Raw genomic sequence first — 22840 nt, 5'->3', positions numbered from 1 at the left:
TTTGCAACAGACCTGGCACCACATCTGTTGGGGGCATTTAATGAAGCACTGGAGAAGGGGGAGTTGCCGGAGACGATGATGCAGGCAGTAATCACACTAATTCCAAAAAAGGGGAAGGACCCGGTAGAATGTGGGTTGTATAGGCCCATATCACTATTAAACATGGATGTGAAAGTATTGGCTAAATTGTTGGCGGGGAGGATGGAGGAGTGTGTCTCCGGGGTGGTGGCAGAAGGTCAAACAGACTTTGTGAAGGGCAGGCAGCTCAAGAGTAATACAAGCTGGCTGTTGAATGTGGTGATGAACCCGTTGGGGGCTCTGGTACCGGAGGTGGTGGTGTCCATGGATGTGGACAAGGCATTTGATCGGGTGGAGTGGTGGTACTTGTTTGAGGTTTTGGGTTTGGGCCGAGATTTGTGGCATGGGTACAATTGCTGAATGTGGCACTAAGGGCGAGGATGAATGATATGAGCTCATAAAGCTTTGACTTACACAGGGGTACGAGGCAGGGGTGCCCGCTGTCGCCGCTGTTGTTTGCACTCGCCATAGAGCCATTGGCGATGGCTCTCAGGGGGTCGGCAGAATGTAGGGAAAAGCGAGATATTCCCAGTGAATGAGCTGGCACAGCGGGTTAACTTAGGGTGGATGCCATTTATGGTAGCAAGGGATAGGTTTAGGTATTTGGAGATTCAGGTAGTGAGGGAATAGATGGTGCTCCATAAATGGAACTTAACGAAGCTGGTGGAGGAGGCCAGGGAGGATCTTAAGAGGTGGGATACACTGCGGGGAGGGTCCAAGTGGTGAAAATGAATATTTTGCCAAGGTTCTTCTTTATCTTTCAAGCTCTTCCGATCTTTATACCAAAGGCCTTTTTTCTGAAAGTGGGCATGATCATTTCTGACTTTGTATGGCGGGGAAGGTGCCAAGGGTGGGGAGGACCATGCTACAGGGGCAGAGGGGGGGGGGGGGGGTTGGTGTTGCCGAACTTGTTTCATTATTATTGGGCGGCGAATGTGGACAAGGTGCGGCGGTGGTTGGAGGGAGAAGGGGTAGAGTGGGTTGGGATGGAGGAGGAATCTTGTAAGGGGTCTAGTTTGAGCGCTCTGGTGACGGCAGCATTGCCAATGGCTCCGAGTAGGTATTCAGGGAGCCCAGTGGTGCAGTCCACGGTGAAGATATGGAATCAGCTGAGGAGGCATTTTAGGGTGGAAGGGATGTCGGGGGGGGGGGGGGGGGGGGGGGGGTAGTGTATAGGAGGTGGAGGGAAGTGGGACTGGTCAAGGTGAGGGATCTGTATTTGGAGAAAGGGCTCGCCAGTATGGAGGAGCTAAGGGAGAGGGTAGAGCTGCTGAGGTGGAAGTGAGTTCAGGTATCTGCAGGTTAGGGACTTTGCACAAATATCTGGAGGGAGTTCCCTAGGTTGCCAGGATACATCCTGCTGGAGTGACTGCTGCTCCCGGACGTGGAAGGGGAGGGAAGAATTGGGGATATATACAACTGGCTGGAAGAGCAGGGAGGTGAGCGGGTGGTGAAGATCAAGGAGAAATGGGAAGCGGAGTTGGGAGGGGAGATCAATTGGGGAGTATGGAGTGAGGCCCTGCGTAGGGTAAATGGGACCTCCTCATGTGCAAGGATGAGCTTGGTACAGTTTAAGGTGGTGCACATGGTGCATATGACTCGGTTGAGAATGAGTGGGTTCTTCCAGCAGGTAGCAGAAGAGTGTGAGATCCAGTCAATCACGCACACGTACTGGGGTTGCGGAAAATTGGGAAGATTCTGGGCGGGACTGTTCGCAGACTTAGCCAGGATAGTGGAGGAGGAATGGGCAGCACGGTGGCACAGTGGGTTATGGCTGCAGCCTCACGGCGCCGAGGTCCCAGGTTCTGGGTCACTGTCCGTGTGGAGTTTGCGCATTCTCGCTGTGTCTGCGTGGGTTTCGCCCCCCACAACCCAAAAGATGTGCAGGCTAGGTGAATTGGCCACACTAAGTTGCCCCTTAATTGGAAAAAATGAATTGGGTACACTAAATTTTTTAAAACAAGGATAGTGGAGGAGGAGGTGGACCCGGACCCTTTGGTGGCGATATTTGGGGTCTCAGAGAAGCAGAGCCCATGGTGAGGAGGAAGTCCGATGTCTTGGCCTTTGCCTCTCTGATTGCACGATGGCGAATTTTGCTGGAGTGGCAGTCGGCATCACCACCGGGGGTTAGGTGTCCTGTACGACTTCCTGCGATTAGAGAAGATAAATTATGAGTTAAGGGGCTCTTCAGGGGGGTTTGGGGAAAGGTGGGGGAATGTATGTGACCGTGATTGAGGGGCTGTTCATTGCGGGCCAGAGGGAAAATCTGTACAGACTGTATAGTTGATTGTTGAGAAGCATGTTTCCCGGGGGTTTGTTCACTGTAACCTGTTTTGACACATGTTTATAATAGAATACATTAAAAAAATATATATATTGAATGTCAGCCTCCACTGCTCCCTGGGGAAGAGAATTCCAGACACTAATTACCCTGTCAGAGAAGAAATTCCTCATCACCTCAGTTTTAAATGGGAGACAACTGTGCCCCCCCCCCCCAGTTCTCGACTCCCTCACAAGGGGAACCATCCTCTCAGCATCTACCCCTTCAGGCCACCTCAGAATCGTTTATATTTCACTAAAATCACCTCTCATTCTTCCAAAATCCAATGAGTGTCGGGCTAGGCCCAACCTTTCCTCTAAGACAACCCCTTCATCCCAGGAATGAGCCCACTAACCTTCCCTGAACGGCTTCCAATGCAAGTATACCCCTCCTTAGGTAAAGGAGACCAAAACTGCACAAAGCAGTTGGTGTGATCTCACCAATGCCCTGTACAGTTGTAGCAATGGTTCCCCAATTTATAGCCCAGCTCGCTTCCAATAAAAGCCAACACTCCATTTGCCTTCCTAATTAATCGCTGTAACTTTGTGCTAACCTTCTGTGATTCATGTTCAAGAACACCCAGATCCCACTGTAGTGCAACAGTCTCTTTCCATTTAAATAGTATTCTGTTTTTCTATCAATATCCCTTTGCAGAATCTTTGGGCCATAACTTCCAACTAGTGGAGGAAAGTGAATGCTTGCTGGAATTACTATTGTGCACTTACCTGCTCTCGAAAACAGCGCTGAAATCTCCGATGGCCGACTGCTTGGAGTTGGCATCTAAAGAGCTCCCACAGATCCCAGCCTAGTCCTGGCGCGTGGGTTTCAAGGCTATGCCCCCTTTTGATCTACTGAACTCGCTTCCGTAAAGCAGGTAGGTTTAAAGGGCCCAGTGAAATTGACAAGCCAAGGAGAAGTTGTGTCTTGTAAGTGGATACGATTTGGGTGGTTGGAAAAGATCAGAGGTCAGGGTTGCAGGGGTCAGAGGTTGGGGTATTGGAGGGAGAATTCGGACGTTGGGTTGGGGTGGGGGTCCAACAAGGTCAGAGTCGTCGATTGGTGGGACCGAATCCTGTTGGATCGGGTTGCAGTTGAGATTCGGGTCCGCGGGTGGAGGACAAATCTATTGCGGGTAGAGTATCTGCTGAATCCCCAGGGGTTCGGGGATCAGTCAGGGTCTTTTAAATAGTTATGCAGATGTTTGAAGCAGTTGTGACTGGCTCCTGGAATAAAAACTCGAGGTAACCTTCCCCTCCCTGGATCATTGCAACGCTCGAAGCTCTGACTCCAGTTCATCAATTCTAAGCCGAAGAGCCTCAAGCTGCAGATACTTGACATTCGATGGCATTACTATTGCTAAATCCCCCACTATGAACATCCTGGGGGCTACCATTGACCAGAAACTGAACTGGACTAGCCATATAAATACTGTGGGCTACAAGAGCAGGTCAGAGGCTAAGAATCCTACGACGAGTAACTCGCCTCCTGACCCCTCCAAAGCCTGCAAGGCACAAGTCAGGAGTGTAATGGAACACTCTCCACTTGCCTGGATGAGTGCAGCTCAAACAACACTCAAGAAGCTCAACACCATCCAGGACAAAGCAGCCCACTTAATTAGCACTACATCCATAAACAATCACCCTCTCGACCACCAACACATAGCAGCAGTGTGTACCATCTACAAGATGCACTGCAGGAACTCACCAAGACTCCTTAGACAGCAATGTCCAAGCCCATGGCCACTACCATTTCATTGGAGAAGGGCAGCAGATACCTTGGAGCACCTGCAGGTTCCCCTCCAAGTCACTCACCCTCCTGACTTGGAAATATGTTGCGGTTCCTTCACGTTTGCTAGGTTTAAATCCTGGAACTTACTCCCAAACAACACTGTGGGTATACGTACACCACACGGTCTGCATCGGTTCAAGAAAGCAGCTCACCACCACCTTCTCAAGGGTAATTAAGGATGAGCAATAAATGCTGGTCCAGCCAGCAATGCCTACACTCCGTGAATAAATAAGAAAAACTCAGTGCAGATGTGAGTGTGAATCAGACAGGTGTCCACCATTTTCCACAGTCAACACATCACTGCCCTCCCATCTTTATTTTGTACTTATTTATCCTGAAAAAGATGTCAAGTTCAGAATATCACAATGTAGTTATGTCATGGAGTTTCACAAGTTATGCTATTAATTTAATACTTGTATCACCCCGATACCGGTTTAAACGACTGCCTGGTTTAGATATGGCTGGTGTGAAAAACAGAATGTTCCACTGATGTTCCTCTTTCAAACAAAAAATTTAAATATTCATGCACTGGGTCGGTTAATTAGTGAGATCAATAACTACAGAAACCATTCAGCCAACCGCCAGCTCCAATCTGAAAAAGATGGTGGCAAAAATATGTCTGGTGAGGGAACAAAAAAACCTTTTCAGCACAATATTTGTATTTGAAGCTTGAATACATTTACTGGGAAAAGTACATATTGTCCAGGGCTAAATGATTATAATTCAAAATGGAACTAATTAAAATAGACGCAGGCCCATTGTACTGTTCATGAATAACTATCTGAGTGCACTTATTCTCTGGGCAATTGCCGCAGAGTTAGATCCTCTGTGGAATAATTTTCTGCTTTTACTGGAAGGGGGCACAGCATAAAGGGGCCAATTCCACACAGAATCTGCCACTGGAATTAATCTGGTTTGCTGTCTAGCTGTGCCCTCAACTTCGATCAGCAGGAAAATTTCATCAGGCCACAGATGCTTTATATAAAATTAAAGGCAAACATTCAAAGTGTGACCCGTTTGCACGGAGACTGGGGTACAGAGTAAAGAGAGAGGGAGACAGACGGCATCAAAACGATCCTGGAGCTACTTCCATGACATCAGCCAAACTTGCTGACCCAGTTCCATCATCTGGTACAGAATCCCACTATTTACTCATCATCATCATCCCACTATTTACTCAGTGGGCGGCACGGTGGCACAATGGTTAGCACTGCTGCCTCACAGCTCCAGGGTCCCAGGTTCAATTCCAGCCTCGGGTGACTGTGTGGAGTTTGTACTTTCTCCCCGCGTCTGCGTGGGTTTCCTCCGGGTGCTCCGGTTTCCTCCCGCAGTCCAAAGATGTGCAGGTTAGGTGGATTGGCCATGCTAAATTGCCCCTTAGTGTCCAAAAGGTTAGTTGGAGTTACTGGGTTACGTGGATGGCGTGGAGATGTGAGCTTAAGAATGGTGCTCTTTCCAAGAGCTGGTGCAGACTCGATGGGCCGAATGGCCTCCTTTTGCACTGTAAATTCTATGATGATGATGATGATCCGCGTATTTGCTGCTCCACAGCCCTGCCATGTTCCATCAATCATCAAGCCCTCGCCTAGTGCCCCACCCTACAATTTGCTTCATTCATCTCATGTTGTTGGTGTCGGATTTAATGGGGGGGGGGGAAGAAAGGAAATCACTATTCTACTTTATGGCTCATGAAATGCCATAATCTTCTGAATCCAAAGCAGTACAGGTTGTCACACAGAGATACACAATGCATTGGTCAGGTTCCCAACCTGCCACAATTGTTCTGGGATTGTCAGAAAATAAAGAGTATTAAAAAGCATTCACAGATTGAGATACAAAAAAAGATTTGTTTCTTGGGGGTTGGTTGGCAGGATTGAAGGAGCTAGGAGCGAAGTATGGGCTGGAGCAGGGGGAAATGTTTAGATACATGCAGGTTCGAGATTTTGCCAGGAAGGAGATACAGAGCTTCCCAGTAGAGGCGGCCTCCACATTGCTGGAGGAGATGCTGACAACAGGGGGACTGGAGAAGGGGGTGGTAACAGCGGTTACGGGGCTATTTTGGAAGAGGATAAGGCGCCGCTAGAAGGGATCAAGGCAAAGTGGGAGGACGAGTTGGGAGAGGATATGGAGGTGGGGTTCTGGTGTGAGGTGCTCCGGAGGGTGAACATCTCCACCTTGTGCAGGAGATTGGGGCTGATACAGCTGAAGGTGGTATATAGAGCGCACCTCACAAGGGTGAGGATGTACCAGCTCTTTGAGGGGGTAGAAGATGTGTGTGAATGTTGCAGTGGGGGGAAGGGGGGGGGGGGGCGCAAATCAATTTCATATGTTTTGGTCCTGTCCAAAGCTGGAGGATTACTGGAAGGAGGTTTTTAGGTAATCTCTAAAGTGGTGCACGTGAAACTGGACTCGGACTCTCGGGTGGCCATATTCTGGGTGTCGGACCCGCCGGGGTTGGAAACGGGAGTGGAGGCAGATGCTGCAGCCTCCACCTCGTTGATCGACCGAAGGTCTATCCTGTTGGGATGGAGAGCAGCCTCTCCACCCTGTGCCCTGGCGTGGCGGGGAGACCTGTTGGAATTTGTGACTCTTGAGAAGGTGAAATTTGAACTGTGGGGAAGGATTGAGGGGTTCTACAATTCATGGGCATTATTCATTATGCACTTTCAGGAATTGGATAATATCGAACGTTGGGAGGGTTGGGGGAAGGGGGACGGTATGTGTTAATGGGGACTATGGGTGATTCCAGATTCCTTTTAGTTATTTGTTTATGTTAACATGCGGGCAGTTGTCTGGGGTTTGGTGGGAGGATGGGATTGTTGTCGTTGATATGGGGATTGACATTATATTCGTTACTGATTATTGTTTATTATTGGGTGAAAATCTGGGGGAAAACGTGAAAAAGGAGGCGAATAAAATTTTTTTTAAAAAAAGCATTCATAGTAAAATCACAACACTGTTATTATGTCATTGTTCGGTGAGAGTCTGGGTGAAGATCAAAAGGATAATGGAGTCATCATTAGGATCAGAAAGTCCTTCTGTTTGGATGAATGAAAGGGCACAATTTTTAGGTTTCAAAAAGGGATGTTGTGGTATATTCCTTTGCAAATAATTAATCTGTCATGTCAGGTATGATCACAGCATAAGATCGTAGGCTTACTGGCCACAACATTGTGCTTACTTCTATAAACAGCGTACCAACAGAAGCACAGGATGAACAAAAAGCCATTCAGCTCATCCAAGTCCTTGCCTTTCAGAAAGGAACAGAGATGACCGTCTCTCTGATGGGTGGGGGCTGCATTGATTATAGATGCTGTAGTATTTAATACTTCCGAGCCTAGCTTACAGGGACTGATAGTTTCCTTATCCCAATGGCAGACCACTGTTTTTGTAAGTCTGTAATTCTGCCAGAGTAAGGTCAGCTACTTCTGGCAACAACATCACCCATTTATGGAGGAGCTTTAACATTTGTAAACATCGCAATGTGCCTCACAGGAACGGGACCAAATTTCTCATAGAGCCACAAAAAGATATCAGGACAGGTGACCAAAAGCTTGGTCATAGAGATAGGTTTGAAGGGCTGGTTAAGTGGAGGCCTGAGAAATAGTAGAGGTATTAAACAAGTACTTTGCATAGCTCACTTGGCTATACCGCTGGTTTGTGATACAGAGCCGGGCCAATGTCGCGTATTCATTTCCCGTACCAGCTGAGGTGATTCAGTGATCCATGAAGGCTCAACCTTCCCAACCTCACCCGAGGTGTGGTGACCTTCAGGTTAAACCACCCCCACTCAATTCTCACCTCCAAAAGGGAAAGCAACCCGTGGCCATCTGAGACTATGGCGGCTTTACTTTTTACAGAAGATGACACCACAACCCAGACCAATGTGAGAGAAGAGGTAACTGGTGCTGTGGAAGAATTTACAATTGCGAGGGAAGAGGTGTGACAAAAGCTTTCCTTACTAAAATAGATAAGGTACCAGCACTGGGTGAGATGTATCCAAGGTTAGTGAGGCAAGGGAGAGTGGAAATTGCAGAGGCACTAGTGACAATCTCCCAGTCTTCCTAGACACAGGGGATTGCAAATGATACACCAATGTTCAAAATGAGGTGCAATGTGGAGGCCGGCTCCACTGGGGATAATGCCGGCAACTACAGACCAGTTAGTATGACTTCAGTGATAGGGAAACTTCTGGAAACTATCGTTTGGGACAAAATAAAAAGCCACTTGGGCAAATTCAGGATAATTAAGGAAAGCCTGCAAGTATTCATTCAGGAAAAATCATGTTTAACTAACTTGCTAGAGTTTTTTTGAGGAGGTAAAGTGAAGGTTAATAAAGACAATGATGTTGATGTGGTGTATATAGATTTTCGAAAGACATTTGATACAGTGCCACACAACAGACTGGAGAGCAAAATTCTAGCTCATAGGATAAAAAGTAGACACTAGGATAAGAAATTGATGAGTGGCAGGAAACAATTAGTGGTTAATGGATGTTTATCAGATTGGAGCAAGGCTCGTTGTGGAGTTCCCCAGGGGCCAGGGTTGAGAGCCTTGCTCTTCCTGATATATATTATTGACTGTGGTGTTCAGGGCATGATTTCAAAATTTACAGATGATATGCCGATTGAAAATGTTGTCAACCATAGTATTGAACTTCAAAAGGACATAGATATGTTAGTGGATTGGGCAGACAAGTGGCAGATGAAGTTCAATGCAGAGAAGTGTGAGGTGATTTATTTTGACAGGAAGAATATGGAGAGACATTATAAAATAAGAGAGAAACTTTAAAGGAGGTGCAGAAACAGAGGGACCTCAGCGTATATGTACTGTGTCATTGAAGGTGGCAGCACAGATTGAGGGCAGTTAATAAAGCATACAGTATTGTTGGCTTTATTAATAGGGACATTGAATAAAGAGGTCATGTTGAACTTGTATGTCTAGTGAAGTCATCTTGAACTTGTATGACTAGTTGGGCCTCATCTGGAATACTGTGTCCAGTTCTGGGTGCCATGCTGGAGGAAGGACGTGAAGGCATCGGAGACAGTACAGAGGAGATTCACAAGAATGATTCCAGGGATAAAGAAATGTATCTATGAGGATACATTGGAGAGGTTGGGATTGTTTTCTTTGGGGAAAAGAAGGCTGAGAGGAAACTTGATAGAGTGAGAGAGTGAGTGTCTTTAATACAGAGATAGATAGGCTCTTGATTAATAAGATCAGGGGTTATAGGGAGAAGGCAGGAGAATGGGAATGAGAAACATACTAGCCATGATTAAATAGCAGAGCAGACCCGATGGGCCGAATGGCATAATTCTGCTCCTATGTCATTCTGGTCTTAATCAAGATCCTGAGGGGTATGGAAAAGATAAATAGGGAGAACTGCTCCCACTCAAGGGAGCATCATGAACTAGAGGGCAGATGCTCAAAATAATGGACAAAGGAGTAAAAGTAACGCGAGGATATTTTCTTTTACCCAGAGGGTGGTTAGAGTTTGGAATAAACTTCCGGAAAAGGTGGTGGAGGCAGGTTCAATGGAGGTATTCAAAAGGGAATTGGATTGCCATCTGAAAAGAAAGAATGTGCAAAGTTGTGGGGATAGGAAAGGGGAGTGGGACTAGGTAGAATGCTCTTTCAGAGAGCCAGTGCAGACTCAAAGGGCTGAATGGCCTAATTTTACACTGTAAAGATTCTGTGAGGACCTGACTCAAACAGGTTGTTTATTGGGCTTCCAAAAGGAAGAACATACTGGAGGAAGGCACTTTTACACAACCACAAAATAAATGCAGAAGAAACCAACAGCTGAAAAATCTTAAATGGACCTCTTGGAAAAACTTAAATGATTAGTTTTGCAAGTTCTACAGCTCTGGAAATGCCTGCCTGCTGGAGGATTAGGATTTTGCTCCAACTAATAGGCATTAAGCGGCTTACTTTGTGATCTATGGCCTCAGAAAATCTCATGTGTACCGGAAATTAAGTGCGATTTTTGAAATGCTCCAGGCGTTCTGCCCAAGTGGGAGCGGGGTGGGGGGGGGGGGGGGGGGGGGGGGGGGGGGGAGAGAAGGAGTTTGGTGCTTAGACTCAACTTTCCCAATCAACAGTTCATCATTTTACACAGAGTACCAGCAGATAAGTGATGGAGCCTTAAACAATGAATAAACTAATCTGTTTGCACTGTGTAATTTACTTTATTTTAAAATGCATGACTTCCACTTGGCAAACACAAAAATGTAATTGAGGATTTAAAAAAACACCTTCTCTTCGGTCCTCAGGCCATTTTTTAATCAACAGTGGCTAGGACGCTAACGATGATCTAGTCCAGGGGTGGGCAAACTACGGCCCGCGGGCCGCATGCGGCCCGCCAAAGGTATTTCTGCGGCCCACCAAGTCATTAAAAAAAATTTTTAAATTTTTTTTAAGGTTAATGGGGGGGGCTGTTGGGTTACTTACTGGTATAGGGTGGATACGTTGACTTGAGTAGGGTGATCATTGCTCGGCACAACGTCGAGGGCCGAAGGGCCTGTTCTGTGCTGTACTGTTCTATGTTCTATATGAGGCGCCCAGAATCATAACCGGGTGAAGTCATTATTTTACTTAATATACTATGCGGCCCTTTGTGAATTGTGAATTTCTGAATGTGGCCCTTGCACGGAAAAGTTTGCCCACCCCTGATCTAGTCTTTGTCACTGTTAGGAGGTATAAGAAAGTGCAGATATGGGATTTTCCGGCTGGGCTTTCTTCCGAGGTGAGCAAACGATTTATTGAGGTGCTACATTTGATGCACCAATTGTTGCTACATGTATGGACTCCCCTTTAACAAGAAATAAACCAATCTGACAGTGGGGCACTTGCTGTAGACAGCTGGGTTGGAGTCTCCTATTGGAGTTTGATCCCGAACCTTAGCTTTCTATTTCCCTCCCAAACGGATGAGGGAAAGAATGTTGTTATCAGTTTGCACTAAACTGAATGGGAAGTCTTGTGGCGCAGAGGATAGCACCCCTGCCACTGAGCCAGATGTTCCAGGTTCAAGTCCCACCCCAGGACTTGATGGTCATGGAAGGTGTGTTCACAATGCAGCCAAACTGGTTGAGACTCGATCTTCAAATCCTTCCAACACACACCAATGGCAGATGGTAACAAGAGGAGAGACTCCTGCGCAGTCATGGGATGGAAAGAACATTACAGCCTCTAGCACTACTTTCCATAAGCTCCAGACTCCAACATGCATGTACGAAGTGCACTAGTCACAGACAATCTGACTCCGCGTGAACTGTATCACACCACCAGCATTAAAATGAACATACAGGAGTCAAGTGAACTGGTAAAGTGTCTTCTCAAGGTATTGCCAAAAGTTACTGATTTCACTGGCGATTAATTAAAATGAACAAATCCAAAACTATACACACGTGGTTTGAAGGAGCCAACTTTCTGGCAAATTCTCCAATTAACCTTTTCTTACCCCATCTTTATTTTATTACTTATTGGATCAATTGATGAAAACAGAATGAAGAAGTCCAAAGATTGCAAAGTTCAGTTAAAGTGGGCTATTTGACTGCAAAGTTCAGAAGAACAAGGCATGAGCTTAATTTACATGGACTTTTGTTCATTTACTCCTCTGCTGTGCCTACCTGCTTTTCATCACCGCTGTCTGGGTCAGCAAATGTCAGCTTTCGACGCACGTAGAACAACATATCATCCTGTCTCGATGCCCATTTCTCCATGAAGTAGGTTGAAAACATCCAGGTCCAAAAGACAATCCGATCATCTTTGAAACAGCCTAGTAAGCAAATAAATGGTCTAAATGGAAGTCATAGAGTCATGGAGTCAAACAGTACAGAAGAGGCCCTTCGGCACAATGGGTCTGCACCAATAAAACTACACCAAATCTCCACTAATCCCACTTTCCAGCTCCTGGCCTGCAGCCTCGAATGTTATCACATTTCAAGTGCTCATCCATGTACTTTTTGTCTGATGTTGAAATGGTCAGTTTAACCAACATCTTATGTTGTTAACTTTACAGTCTAAAATCTTTCCTCCCCTCCCTGAAATGCTGTTAGCACAATAGAGTGCACAGTTCAAAACTAAAACAGCTCAACCTTTTCCAACCAAACTAATTGTAAGGGGCATGGTCAATCGTTCTGTCGTGTTGGCAAGAAATCTGCTCTGACTTTTTCTCCACTGGTTGAAATACTAAAACAACTTAATCAACGCATTATGGTCTGCAAACATCTCTGAACACAGTGTGGAATACTGCTAAGTGAGGGAGAGTCACTGGTTTTGTCTATGATACTACAGGGATATGGGGGGTGGGGAGGGTGGAGGCTGGATCAGGGTATTGAATTTGGTTATCCTAATGATTGACGGAGCAGGCTCGAAGGGCCAAATGGCCTATTCCTTCTTCTATTTTCTATGTATGTTTTCATTGTAAGAGGATCACAAGCAAATTAAATTTCATAATACACTTCCTAAAAACATGTTATCCGTAAAACATCTTGTCACTAAAATGATGCATGAGAACATGTTGACTCAATGAGCAACCCACAATTTCAGTTCACTTTCAGAAACTATGAGAGAGATTTTAGTTTAGACTGCAGCATGGTCGATGGAGACTTGGAGGGCAAAGGGCCTGTTCTGTGCTGTACTTTTCTTTCTTCTTCGTTCTTTTGAAACCTTTATGATCCATATAAATCTGTCACCAGAAGTCAGAATTTTTTGGATCCATGACAGCTATTATTAACAAGGCACTCAGTTTGATTCTGATCAAAACTGCAGCAGTAATTATTGATAACTATCTGAAATTTACAGATTGTTAGAAGGAGGGCAATCATTGTGTCATCAATTACCTTCATTCTAAAAAGGTCCATGACAATGCAGGATGGCTTTGCCTATCCCATGGTCCCACGTCAACGTAACTAATACAAAAACTTAATTTGTGATTTTTTTTTCCACAGATTTGTCATTTGCTGCAATACAGGAGACTTTCAAAGATATTTTTAGGGCTTTATTATTCCCATCAATTGAGACTTTGCGATCAAGACCAGCTCAAGGCTCGGTGTCAATTGGAAAACGGGTACTTGGTACTAATTGGATTACAGGGGCAGCACGGTAGCATAGTGGTTAGCATAAATGCTTCACAGCTCCAGGGTCCCAGGTTCGGTTCCCGGCTGGGTCACTGCCTGTGCGGAGTCTGCACGTCCTCCCAGTGTGTGCGTGGGTTTCCTCCGGGTGCTCCGGTTTCCTCGCACAGTCCAAAGATGTGCGGGTTAGGTGGATTGGCCAGGATAAATTACCCGTAGTGTCCTAAAAAGGGGGGGTTGTTGGGTTACGGGTATAGGGTGGATATAGGGTTTGAGTGGGGTGATCATTGCTCGGCACAACATCGAGGGCTGAAGGGCCTGTTCTGTGCTGTACTGTTCTATGTTCTATGTTCTAATGGGCTGTGGTTTTGCACCTTTTAGTATATTTGTATGTTGATTGGAGGAAAAGTCCTTGTGTATGAAGTAGACTTAAATACATAAAAACACACAAAACAAACAAAAAGAAATGGAAGTAGTAAGTTAGAAATGAATGCTGAAACAATCGTGCTGTTTCCAATTACCAAATACAAGCACCTCAACCTGAGGTGAGGAGGGAACAATAGACGTGTGGGGACTGATGTGAGCTCGGTCCCAGATTCCACAGCTGTAAAAGAGTAATAGAGGCTGGCAACTTCTCCACGCGCATAATCCAATTGGACTGTGATGGGATTTCACTGACGCACAACGTAGCCAAGTTCTTCTGGCCAGCTCTCGGTCAAGCAAAAAGAACTGGACCACTGGAATACAGGATGTGAAATCAGGTAGGGGAATGCAGAGAAATGAAATATAAGGGGCGCAATTCTCCCATCGGGAGACTAAGTCCCAACGCCGGAGTGAAAATAGGAGTGTTTCATTCCGGCGTCGGGGGCCGCTCCCAGCCCCCTATTCTCCCACCCCCAGGGGTCTAGGAGTGGCGCTGCATCATTTATGTGCGGTGGGCCTTGGCGCCGCATAAAAGCGGCACCGCGTAAATTACGTGGCGAAATGACATCACCCGCGCATGCGCGGTTGCCGTCCTCCCCGCAGCCGCCCGACAAGAAGATGTCGGATGGATCTTGCGGGGCGGCAGAGGAAAGGAGGTCCTCCTTCAGAAAGGCCGACCCGCCGATCGGTGGGCACCGATCGTGGGCCAGACCCCTTTCCAGGCCCCCCCCCCCAGAGCAAGAACCCCCCTTCCCCCTCCCACAGGCCGCCCCCCCCCCCCCATCGTTCCTGCATTGTTCCCACCATCCGGGCCGAAATATCGCCGCTCGCCCGTTACAAACGGCGAGCAGCGATTCTTGCAGCGGCTAGAGTGAATCTCGCCGCGCCGGTTGGGGGGGGGGGGGGGGGGGGGAGAGAATCGCGTGCGGGTGCCGGGGCGGCGTGGCAGGACTTGCTCGGCACCCCGGCGATTCTCCCACCTGGCGTGGGGGTGGGGGGGGGGGGGGGGGGGGGAGGGGGAGGGGGGGGGGGATTCCGCCCAAGAACCTAAATCCAGCATCACCAGTTATTGTTTCATCGCTCACTTGCCACTTTCAAGTTTCTAACATTTGGGGTGGGTTGGGAAAGTTTAGGACTTGATTGACTGCTCCGACCACAAGATGGAGGTAGGACATCTCTGGCCATCACCCAGAAATTTCCATTCAGCAGTTAAAAGAATGTGGGAACATAGAAAATTGGATCAGAAAGAGACCATTTGGCCCTTCACGCCTCCTCCACCATTCATTATCATGGTTGATCATCCAACTCAATAGCCTAATCCCGTTTTTCCTCCATATCCTTTGATTCCCTTCGCCCTAAGCGCTATATCTAACTGCTTCTTTTTGGCCTCAACTACTTCCTGTGGCAGCAAATTCCGCCGACCAAAGAACAAAGAACAATACAGCACAGGAACAAGCCCTTCAGCCCTCCAAGCCTGCGCTGATCACGTGTCCTATCTAGATCAAACGCCTATATCCTTCTAATCCCCGTCTGTTCATGTGTCAGTGGCCACTCCCTGGGTGAAGGAATTACTCCACATCTCTGTTCTAAATGGTCTACCCCATATCCTTAGATTGTGACTCTTGGTTCTGGACAGCCATCGTCAGGAACATCCTTACTGCATTTACCCTGTCTAGTCCTGTTAGAAGAATTTTGTACGTTTCAATGAGATCCCCCCCCCCCCCCCCCCCCCCCCCCCCCCCACATTCTTCTTAATTCCAGCGAATACAATCCTAACCAAGTTAATCTCTCCTCATACGTCAGTCCCACCATCCCAGGAATCAGTCTGGTAAACCTTCGCTGCACTCCCTCTAGAGCAAGAACATCCTTCCTCAGATAAGGAGACCACACAATATTCCAGGTATGGCCTCACCAAGGCCTTGTATAATTGCAGCAAGACATCACTGCTCCTGTACTTTAATCCTCTCACAATGAAGACCAGCATATAATTTGCCTTCTTTACTGCCTGCTGTACCTGCATGCTTACCTTCAGTGACTGATGTACGAGGACACCCAGGTCTCGTTGCACATTCCTCCTCCTAATCTCTGGTTATTCAGATAATAGTCTGCCTTCTCATTTTTGCTACCGAAGTGGATAACCTAATTTCAAATTATACTTCATCTACCATTCATTTGCCCACTCACTCAACTTATCCAAATCACACTGAAGGATCTCTGCATCCTCCTCACAGCTCCCACTCCCACCCAACTTGGTCATCTGCAAATTTGGAGATATGATATTTTATTCCCTCATATAAATCATTAATATATATTGTGACTAGATGGGGTCCCAGCACCAATCCCTGTGGTAACCCACTAGCCACTGTCTGCTAATTTGAAAAAGACTTGTTAATTCCTACTCTATGTTTCCTGTCTGCCAACCAGTTTTTTAATCCACCTCAATACACTATCCCTAATCCCATGCCCTTTAATTTTACACGCTAATCTCTTATTTGGGACATTGCCAAAAGCCTTCTGAAAGTCCAAATGTACCACATCCACTGGCTCACCCTCATCAACTCTACTAGTTACATACTTAAAGAAGGATGTAACTAGTAAAGTTACAGTGACCTCGGTCCCAGGAATCCTAAACTTTTCATACCACTGAGTCATCTTGTAGTTACATTGATGCTCCTATTCCCTTGTGTGAAAGAAATAGCACAGACACTTGTTTTCTTCCTATATTATTCAGTGTTTGTGTTTATCTTTGACCCTTTCCTCATATGGTGAGCTGGGAAATCTCAAAAACAAGTCAAACATATCAGAATTTAAATAACAATGCAGTTGTAGATACCTAAATCTAGAAGTGACTCATGATATCTCCTTAGTCTCTCAAAGTTACAGTCATGGGGTTGGTTTACAATGAATATTATTGGTGTAATAATAAACAAATAAGCCATAAATGATATCTGAGCTGAACATGTCAACATTATAGTGATGGGTCATGTTGTAGAGAGGGCATGTTATGTAGGGTCTCTTTTAATAAACAATATTAGAGATCAGAGCAATGAGGAATAAGGCAGAAAACACTGGACAATCTCCGGAGGTCTGACAGCATCTGTGGAGAGAACATGGAGCCAACATTTCGAGTCTGGATGTCAAAGCTCCTGAAGTTCAGATTGGAGGGCTTGGCTATAGTTTGAATTGCTGGGTAGGTCTGTACTGAACATTTCCCCGCATATTCTTGGTTCTTTCCAATTGAGCAATTATAGTAAATTTAGCGTGAACCCTCTTCATTTTCACTCTCTTGTCCAAACTCTACCTTTCCCATTTGAAAAATGAAATGAAATGAAAATCGCTTATTGTCACGAGTAGGCTTCAATGAAGTTACTGTGAAAAGCCCCTAGTCACCACATTCCGGCGCCTGTCCAGGGAGGCTGGTACGGGAATCGAACCATGCTGCTGGCCTGCTTTAAAAGCCAGCGATTTAGCCCAGTGAGCTAAACCAGCCCGAGTCAAATAAATACATTCAGATAGAGTGTGAGCATTTGTCAGCCCCATCCATGCCTTTGCAGTGCTGAGATGTAAAAATCTGGAAGCCTCTGAGGTAACTCATTTACTTTAGTTTGACAATGCCAAGCCAATGTACATCTCAAAACTTTGCACATGCTTTATTCACCATTCTTGAAATTGGTCAATGCTTGACCAGAAGATTCACCAGTCACAGGATTTTGTGTTTGTAATTCCATCCCCTTGTCATTATTTACTGCCCAAACACAAATGGTTTTTTGCAATACATGTATTTACATAACACCAGGCTTTGATGACAGAAGATTACTGATGGAATAAAGTTGGCAAATTATTTTGGGAGAGGTTAAAAATTGTACTAAAATATTAAGACTTTAAAAGAGTTAAAAATAAATTGATTTTAATATAAAACATGAAAGCTGTATGAGCCAAGTTAGTAGTGAGATAAGGGAGGGTTTTTAAATCAGCCAATAGGAGGGAAAATTATATCCTTCAAAACAATAGTTTGTTTTTTAAAAGGACTTTGCATTATCTGAACACTTGGATGCTGACCTGGAATATTTTTGACCTGCTTTTTTAAAAAAAGGGTCATAAGTTCACCCTGGATTGGGAGCCAGCCTGTCTTCTTCCAACAAATCAGCTGACCTGCATGGTACTGGAGGAAGAGCAGTCTGTTTGTTTTGAACTGCAATTACTTTAATTGATGGAGGGGGTTACTGAAAGGTAAAAGCAAACTAACTGGAAATCAAATGGCTGAGATAAGCTTTAAGTTTTGAACCTGTTGGTTTCGAAGGCAATTTTATTGGGGAATAAGCGGAGAAAGGAACCCGTGCAAATATCTGATTTACCTATAGCATCATGGCAGAAGTGGCTATTGATCTCTTTCACAAAGGAGGGAAAGATTATTTAATGACCATAGCCTGTTTTTCAAACTATCCCTAATTGGCTCTTTTGGCAAGCATAACAGCAAGCAGTGTAATACTGCATGCCAAGTCAATTTTTGCTCGACATGGAATTCCGCAAGTCGTCGTGAGCGACCATGGTCCTTGTTTTAGCTGTAAAGAGTGGCAACACTTGATTTCAATCAAGCCAATGGAAAAGCTGAAAAAGGTGTGCGTATCAGTAAGCAATTGTTGAAGAACGCAATGGACTGCCAATCTGATCCATATCTCGCACTATTGAGTTACAGAACATCACCATTATCACATGGTAGATCAGCAGAGGTACTCATTAATACAAGGTTGCTTACCACACTTCCATACTTGGCAAAGAAGGATGAGAATGCAGTGGTACTGCAGGAAATGCAAAACATTAAAGACAAACAACAAGTTATGTGATAGAGTGTCTAGAACTTCATCACCTCTCAGTTATCACCTCACCATTGTGAGAGTAGAAGATTCAGACAATTGGTTGAAAAAAGCCATGGTACTTGAAGGCATAGCACCACGTTCCTACAGTGTAAGAGAGAGGAGGATGGGTTGGTTTTAAGAAGAAATCATTGCACTCTTGAAAACCAGAGAAGACTTTCACAACAACGTGATGGATGACAAATCTACATCAGAATCAACGTCAGCTGCAGTGTCAGAGCGCAGCAGTTCCTGAGCATAAGAATGTCGTGGAGAACATTGAATCTACAAGTTCTGAGTAGCATGGTCAAACTTTGAGAAGACCAGTCAGAAGAAAACCTGATCCACTCAATTTGCAGACTTGGACTATTTGTGCATACTTTGCTTGCTATTCTTGTGTATATATGTATCTATATATTTGTTAAACCATAATAATGTTAGATTCATCGGCTCATGGTATCACATGTAAATATCCTGATGATAAAGTATTCATTTATTCTTTCAAAGGAAAGGGGATGTAGTGATATCATGTTTCTGTTGCAATTCATCGACTGACCACTAGGAGTCTCACTAGTACATAAGTGAATGTAAAGTCAGCTGACCAGACACTGGCTGGAGGAAGTAAAAGAGAGAGCTTGCATGTGCATGACTTTACTGTTGTTCATCTGTTGTCCTGTATATAGTTTACCCCCAGTTAATATTAATAAATCATTTATAACTTTAACTACAAGTTTTCTTGTAATAATTAAGGCCACCCAACAAGAACATTACACTGACTTCTACTTAAAATTTTATAAAATTGGCCTTTCAGAGAATTCTACGGTTAGTACTATTGGCGAATTAATCTAAAATCAGAAAATCGAGATTTGTTGCATCAGCAATTGAAGATAAATGCAGTTTTGTGACATACTTTATACCTGGCCCTTAAAATCCATGGTAAACCTATGCGGTTAAGGAAGGTCAAAAGCTGAGTCAATCTGGCATACCTCGTATGCCAGAGCATAGTGGTTAGCACTGTGGCTTTCAGCACCAGGGTCCCAGGTTCGATTCCAGACTTGGGCCACTGTCTGTGCGGAGTCTGCACGTTCTCCTTGTGCGTGGGCTTCCTCCGGATGCTCCGGTTTCATCCCACAAGTCCCAAAAGACATGTTGGTAGTAATCTGGACATTCTGAATTCTCCCTCAGTGTACCCGAACAGGCGCCGGAATGTGGCGACTAGGGGATTTTCACAGTAACTTCATTGCAGTGTTAGTGTAAGCCTACTTGTGACAATAAAGATTATCTACAAAATGAATTCAATGCACAGTAGTAGTGGCTGGATACATCACAGACAGACAAACAGGCACCCAAAAGTTTATTCTTGGGAGGCCACACCAAAGTGGTCATTCAATTCTTTAACAAATTGACACAGCCAAAATTTATTGCCGATCCATTATTGCCCTGGAGACTGTGGTGGTGAGTCCATGTGGTAATACATTCCCCACAGTGCCATCAGGTAGAACCCTCCAGGACTACCACCCAGCATAATGCAGGCACAGCAACATATTTCAAATCCTCTGCAACAAATGGTTCAATAGAGGAAATATTCATCACAACAAATGCAAGATGTTTCTTCATGGCAAAACCTATCTCAATAAACGAAGCTCAAATCAAATGTGATAGTATCAAGCAAAAGTTTACATTTATGTACTGGTCAGAACCCAGAAGGAGAAATCATAGAATCCCTACAGTGCAGAAGGTCATTCAGCCCATCAAGTCTACACCAGCCCTCTGAAAGAGCACCCTACCTTAGCACACTCCCCTGCCCTATCCCCGTAACCCCACCTAACCTTTGGACACTAAGTAAAACGAAGGGCTTTTCAACCATATGAAGTGAAGACATCAAGCCTGCAAACTGTCCTTAATGACAACAACCCCCCTGAATTATGAAAGACCTTCCTTCCCATCCTATTGACAAGATTATCACCTTCAGTATCCAACAGCTGAAGACAATCCGTTCAAAGATTAACTGCGTGGACACAAGATTTTGATTATCAAGATTGTTCTCCAGGTGACACAATCAAGTTAAACAACAATTATGTTTGAATTACTGGCAAACGGAGAGAGATCACATGACCAGACATGTGTGTGCGTGTCTGGTTTGGCAGGAGTTTCTCAGCAGAACTGAGGTATTTGGAACTCCTGCTCTCCCTCTCTCTCTCCAACCACCTAACAAGTTTGGACCAGGTCTACTGATTTGACTTTGTCTCCGTTCTGCAGGAGACAGAGACTTTAAAGAAAGACTTCCACAGCTGTGACTCCAGGAGAACAAGCAACTTTGGCATCTACATCTTTAATTCGAAGCGTCAAGTCCATTGAATTTATCCTGAAGCCAGTATGGACTCCAAGCTTTACTGTGTAGCACTTTTATTTCTTATCGATTCCAATTTCGCCAATCTATCCTCCCTTAATGGTGCATGTTTGTGTACAAATTGGGAGTGTATTTTATTATTTTACCTAGATTGGTTTAAATATAATAAAAGTAACCTTCTTTGTTAAACTGAAGAAAGCCTGCCTGATTGGCTTTTTTATGATCACAAAGTATGAACAGTTAAGTACTCAGTGAATTTAAAGTGTAAAAACCTGTTGGGGTCAAACAATGAGGGAAAAGTGAGGAGCCATTTGACCACACCTCACATGCTCATAACCAAAATGAATCTATTAAAGAAACCGCAGACTGGAAAAATTAAATTAGAGGCTGAAGTAAGCTGTAAACATGCATCATCTTTATTCATATCATGTCTCAGTGTGTGTTCCTACGCGAGAACGAATGTGGGACACTGTTAGTTTGAGGCAAGTGTGTGAGAATAAATAACCTTTATTTTGAACTCATGAAAGCTTACTGCTGAATTATTTAATTAGAATACACACTCCAAGGGTAAGAAAAGACACACCTCTTTCCACACAAAAACTTATTGATTCTGAGCCACAAGACAGAAAATATATTCTGACTGTCACGAGGGAGCAGAATCGAGGGAGAGTCCCAAAATATATTTCACACCAGCGGGATTTCCCCGATATATTGTCCTTACCCTCACCAGTGATGTAACTGAGTTCTCGCCATACATTGACGGGGACTTCATTTGGATTCTGGAAAATTTGGCCACATATGAAAGACTCCCCTGGCTGCGTGACACCACTACTGGTGGACAGTGTCGGGAGAGGAGGGCTTCCTTTTGGTAGGTTTGTGCCCATGGGGTGTGTGTGTGTGTGTGTGTGTGTGTGTGGGGGGGGGGGGGGTGGTTCCTCTTTTATTATGATCAGGGCACTCATTAAAATGGGTGCCCCCCACCTGCCAGTAGCCAAGGCATCTGGCGAGCCCACCCTGCCAGCTTGACATTGTAGGACTCACCTCCTTGATTTTTTTCGACCAAGTCTCAAACAATATGGCGGGAAAGGCCGGCAGTTGAGCAGAGAGACTACAGACCACTTTTCCCATCTGAGTTGATACTTAAGTCAATAACTGAGAAAATTCCACCCATGGTTACAGCATTTACAACAGGGCAACATTCCAACTGAATCATGAAATGAGCCCTGCTGAGGGATGCTGTCAATAAATTTGGAACGTTTTAGTAAACAGATGTTCTTAGTTTAGCTGAAAAACTATTCCATCCTCTCCCTCTTTTTCATCAAGAATGGTCCTTCTGAAGCCTCAGTAATAATTTCATGAAGGCCAGTCTCCAGCTTAGCATTTTAATATTTGGGAATTTAAGGGACTATTTCCTCATCTAGTGCATTGGTGCAGGACCTGGGCCCATAGAGGTGGGCAGGTGGGCCTGTGGGCAAACAGTGTCACAATCAGGTCCAATGATCACAAGAGGCCACATAAAGTTGACCTTTGGGATGAATGACTAATTTGGGGAAGATGTGTTCCCAGGTTGTTTTTTTTTTTTTAAATGCACTATTGTTGCTTGTTTGGCTATTTTCTACTGTATAGGATTCCTTCTGTACAGATGTCCAGTCACAGTATTCTTGCTACCATTAGGTGCTTAACTGAGCTAAACCCATACTTGCTGTGCAAATATTCCTGGGATTATTGAATCAGGTGGCAAATGCACTGGTACCTCTCGTCTGCAATCTAATTGGATGAGGATTTGCGTTATCTGATCCAGACCCTTGACCACCACTATTTTATATTGAAGTACCTTTAGTATGTAGGCCAATGGCATTTGTTGAAATACAGAACAGTGATGCCATGTAGTGTAAAGAGCATCCTAATGATGGAGCCAACATTCCATCGGCTTTGAAAGACTGCAAGTTGC

At 45.0% G+C, this 22840-nt stretch overlaps 1 protein-coding gene across 2 annotated transcripts in view; it reads right to left on the bottom strand.

Annotated features, from left to right (window-relative positions):
* The window catches only part of kiaa0930 (KIAA0930 ortholog), a 139837-nt gene that overhangs the window by 66704 nt on the left and 50293 nt on the right, over positions 1-22840 (bottom strand). For both annotated transcript variants that reach the window (XM_038780773.1, XM_038780774.1), the window contains exon 2: positions 11815-11963. In XM_038780773.1, the coding sequence (XP_038636701.1) occupies positions 11815-11963 (149 nt within the window). The remainder of the gene's footprint in view (positions 1-11814; positions 11964-22840) is intronic.

The sequence above is a fragment of the Scyliorhinus canicula genome, chromosome 20, assembly GCF_902713615.1.
Source record: "Scyliorhinus canicula chromosome 20, sScyCan1.1, whole genome shotgun sequence".
In the NCBI taxonomy this organism is placed as follows: domain Eukaryota; kingdom Metazoa; phylum Chordata; class Chondrichthyes; order Carcharhiniformes; family Scyliorhinidae; genus Scyliorhinus; species Scyliorhinus canicula.
The sequence above is the reverse complement of the archived record's forward strand: the minus strand, read 5'-3'. Positions and strand labels throughout refer to the sequence as shown.